Consider the following 3,823-nt stretch of genomic DNA (forward strand, 5'->3'; position numbering starts at 1 on the left):
AAAAAAAAAAGCACCAAATAATTTAGAGCTACTGATGGGGCTTTTGAAGATTTGTGTTTCAACATAAATGAGACACATCATATTTCATTAGAATATAAGAGACACTTTATATTTTGTATTTTTGGCTACATATTTCACTTCATAGTTAAAAACTGTGTCTTTTGCTCATATCACCTTTATAGCCCCTTACTACAAAGTGTCTCCCACATTAAGGTCAAACATAAACATGTGCCATTCATGTATTCACAGAACTTGACTGATTGACTTGACTGCCAATTTCTATCACCTCAAAACCTGTGTTATCGATGCCATCTCTGGAGATGCTGTGGTGGCCATTCAAATTATGATAGCAGTATGCACAATGAGCAGTTGGTACAGGTTCCACCTTGTCAAAGTTGGAGAAGTCTATGAGATATTTGCCTTCTTTACTGCGTGAGACAATGGGGAGGAACTTGTAGCCCCATATGATTTCCTGAGGGAGGTATGAAGTCCTGACTTGGCAGGGAGAGCTGGTTGACTCAGCTGTGCCATCCAAAAACACCACCAACTCAAAGTCCTGCTGGGGCAGAGTGTCCACAGCCATTTGGAAGAATGGACTTGTCTTGTCAATCACATGATATAAGGTTAAGGGGCAGACAAAGAACAAGTTGTCCTTCCCAGCATCCACCATGAAGTCAATATTGACCTGCTCCATAATGAAAGTCTTTCCTTCAGGTGTGACTCTTGTCCTAATCAGCTTGCCGTAGATTTGACTGCCGAGCAGCAAGCTTTTGCGAATGTTGGCCACACGTATCTGTAAACTGAGTGTGTCCTGTTTAAAGCAGATGACAGCCATCTCACTAAAAGTGACTGCTTTGGCTACTTTCTTGGGCAAGGAAATTTTGGCTATAAGCACACCGCACCAGAAGCATGCAATGACGATACCAGAAAGAACCTGAACCATGAAGACAGTAATTGCACCTGGACAAGTTGGGGTAATTACTCTATAGCCAAAGCCAATAGTCAGCTGTGTTTCCACTGAAAAGAGGTATGCAGTGGTTAAGTCATAGAGATTAAGTACACATGCACTGTGATTAGCTGGTTGGTTTTGCCACCACAAGTCTCCATTACTATAGCCAACCCAGTACCAGATAAGTGTGAAGATAAACCAACTGAAAATGAAGGAGGCCACATAGAAGAATGCTAAGGAGTACCAGCGAATCTGCACACATGTGGACCAGATGTCATGCATGTAGGCGAAGCAGGTGCTGTATTTCATTTTGCCATATTCAATGTTACAGTGGCCTTCTTTGCTTATCAACCGGATTTGATTATTTCGGCGCTGTGTTAGGTAACATCTTAGGAACTGACTTAATGACCAGGGCATTTTTAAGATGTAAAGCTGAGTCTGCAAAGAGAAAACAACAGAAGACTATAAGAATTAACTTCGTTATCAATGATTTGTTCATGAAGTACAAAGCCAAAAACAAAAAGTGTACAAACAGTCATTTACTACATTAAAGCCATGAGATTATTATATAAACAAGACCATATTATTTGAACAGACATTTTACTTGCTAAGAAACTCACTAATACTTTACTATAAGGTTCACAAATAAGCATATATTCATACGTAACTAATGCTTTCATACTGATAAACTGACAATGCACTAATCCTTAATGCATCAGGAAATAATGAACGTGATATTGTATATATTAATAGCTAACTGACTCATTGATGAATAGGCAATAAAAATGGCAATAGTTAATTATTAACATCTTGTTAATTCATTCTGTTAATTAATATTGTGCCTTGCACTGTTGATAAAGATCATTGTTGATAAAGTTACATTATGAAGATTCTTTTCATACACAGTGTAGGTTATAAGTTCAGGCTATTTAAACAATCGGACAATTTGCAGTTCAAAGCCAGCACCACTAACAAGTTGCTTTGAGATCACATATTCTAAATCATATCTATTTTTTGGTATGATATGATAAACAAAAGGGGGAGGTTCATCCATGCATGCATTATGCAGTAAGGTCTGTGACAACTTAGAGTTATACTGTTATAAACTTGATTCATATCAAGGTTGAAATATTTTACTATATGGATATTTCATTTTTATTTATAAAATACCCTATGTTAGGGTTTAGCTTAGAAACTTAGTATCTCAAACTCATAGACTATAATTATTTCTAAACAGACATAATGTAAAAGATCTTAATAATACTGCAAGTCATGATATTAATTAACAGAATGAGTTAACAAGATGTAAATTCTTAACTATTATCATTATTAATGTCTATTAAAATATGACACATTTGGTTAATATATACACTTCCTGGTGAGCTAAGGATTAGAGGATGTAATAATCCGTAATTATGAAAGCATTAGTGGACCTTACACTCACCGTCTACTTTATAAGGAACACCTGTACACCTGTACATTCATTTACTAATCTAATGTGCCAATCATGTGGCAGCATGTGCATAAAATCATGCAGAAACAGGGCAAGAGCTTCAGATAATGTTCACATCGAACATCAGAATGGGGGAAAAAAATGTAATCTCTGAGGCTTTATCTGTGGCATTGTTGTTGATGCCAGATGGGCCGGTTTGAGTATTTCAGAAACTGTTGATCTCCTGGGATTTTCACACACAACAGTTTCTACAGTTTACACAGAATGATGCGAAAAACAAAAACCATCCTGTGTGCAGAGGGTCTGTGGAAGACCACATCAGGTTTCACTCCTGTCAGCCAAGAACAAGAAGAGCCAATCTGGCCAATCTGGCGAGACAACAAGGCGTTTCCACCCATAGAACTGTCGCTCACTCTTTGTTTTTTGTTGTTGCTGTTTTTCACACCATTCTGTGTAAACTCTAGAGACTGTTGTGTGTGAAATTCCCAGGAGATCAGCAGTTTATGAAATACGCAAACCAGCGCTTCTGGTACCAAAATCCATGCCATGGTTAAAGTCACAGAGATCTCACTTTTTCTTCAGTCTGATGTTTACTGTGTATATTACCTAAAGCTCTTGACCTGTATCTACATGATTTTTGCATTGCGCTGCTGCCACATGATTGGCTGATTAAATAACTGCATGAATGTATAGGTGTAAAGGTGTTCCTAACATAGTGGATAGTGAGTGTATAAAGTGTTACCATAAGGTCATATGAAAATCTAAATCACCTGTCATAGCTCAAATAATATATATATTTTTTAATATAGATAGATCACAGTTTGACTTATGTATTGTGACATTGTCACACATGTCAAGTTTTAATGTGTGTTTATGTGACTCCAATCTTTTCTCCTACACACTTGCCTGTGCTCAAATTCAACATTCATTGCACCTACTTACATTCATTCCTTTAAAATCTCTGTCTGCTAACATAATGCTTTCTATGCAATATTAATAGAAAGCTCTTTTATTCCCCTTTGTAAAATATCTGTGATTCATATTGATTTAAATAAATATAAAAGTAAAATCAAATGAATAAAAGAAGAGATCAAATGTATGAAACAAATCTAGCAGAAAAAAATAAAATAGCAAAAGTAGCAACAATGGTATCAAAAAGATTTGACAGTTCTTTAGGAGTAATATGTTACAAATAGGTCAGTGTTCTGTCTAGACATACCTGCTGCCGAGCTTTCTACGCAGATATTCAGGAGTTTGGCAGAAGTAGGTAGAAGTGTGTGTCAGTATGATCTCTCTCTTCCAGTCTGCCCTACTTTCTCACACTTTTTCTATTCGACTAAATGTATCCCTGACTCCTTGTCTTAGCTTCTGAATGGTCTCTTTATAGTAGCAAGGCTTGATGTTTACCTCTAAATAGTGAT

General features: G+C 36.6%; 1 protein-coding gene across 1 annotated transcript; it reads right to left on the reverse strand.

Annotated features, from left to right (window-relative positions):
• LOC113534612 (ATP-sensitive inward rectifier potassium channel 1-like) lies at positions 1–3,823 on the reverse strand. Its single transcript, XM_026927532.3, has 2 exons — positions 3,622–3,823; positions 1–1,387 (listed from the first exon to the last, which is right to left on the reverse strand). Exon 2 carries the CDS (start codon positions 1,364–1,366, stop codon positions 236–238), a length of 1,131 nt encoding a protein of 376 aa, XP_026783333.2. The 5' UTR covers positions 1,367–1,387; positions 3,622–3,823; the 3' UTR covers positions 1–235.

Source organism: Pangasianodon hypophthalmus, chromosome 6 (genome assembly GCF_027358585.1).
Source record: "Pangasianodon hypophthalmus isolate fPanHyp1 chromosome 6, fPanHyp1.pri, whole genome shotgun sequence".
Taxonomy (NCBI): domain Eukaryota; kingdom Metazoa; phylum Chordata; class Actinopteri; order Siluriformes; family Pangasiidae; genus Pangasianodon; species Pangasianodon hypophthalmus.

Coding starts and splice junctions, on each gene's coding strand:
- LOC113534612 (XM_026927532.3), bottom strand. CDS start 1,366: ATGCCCTGGTCATTAAGTCAGTTCCTAAGATGTTACCTAACACAGCGC.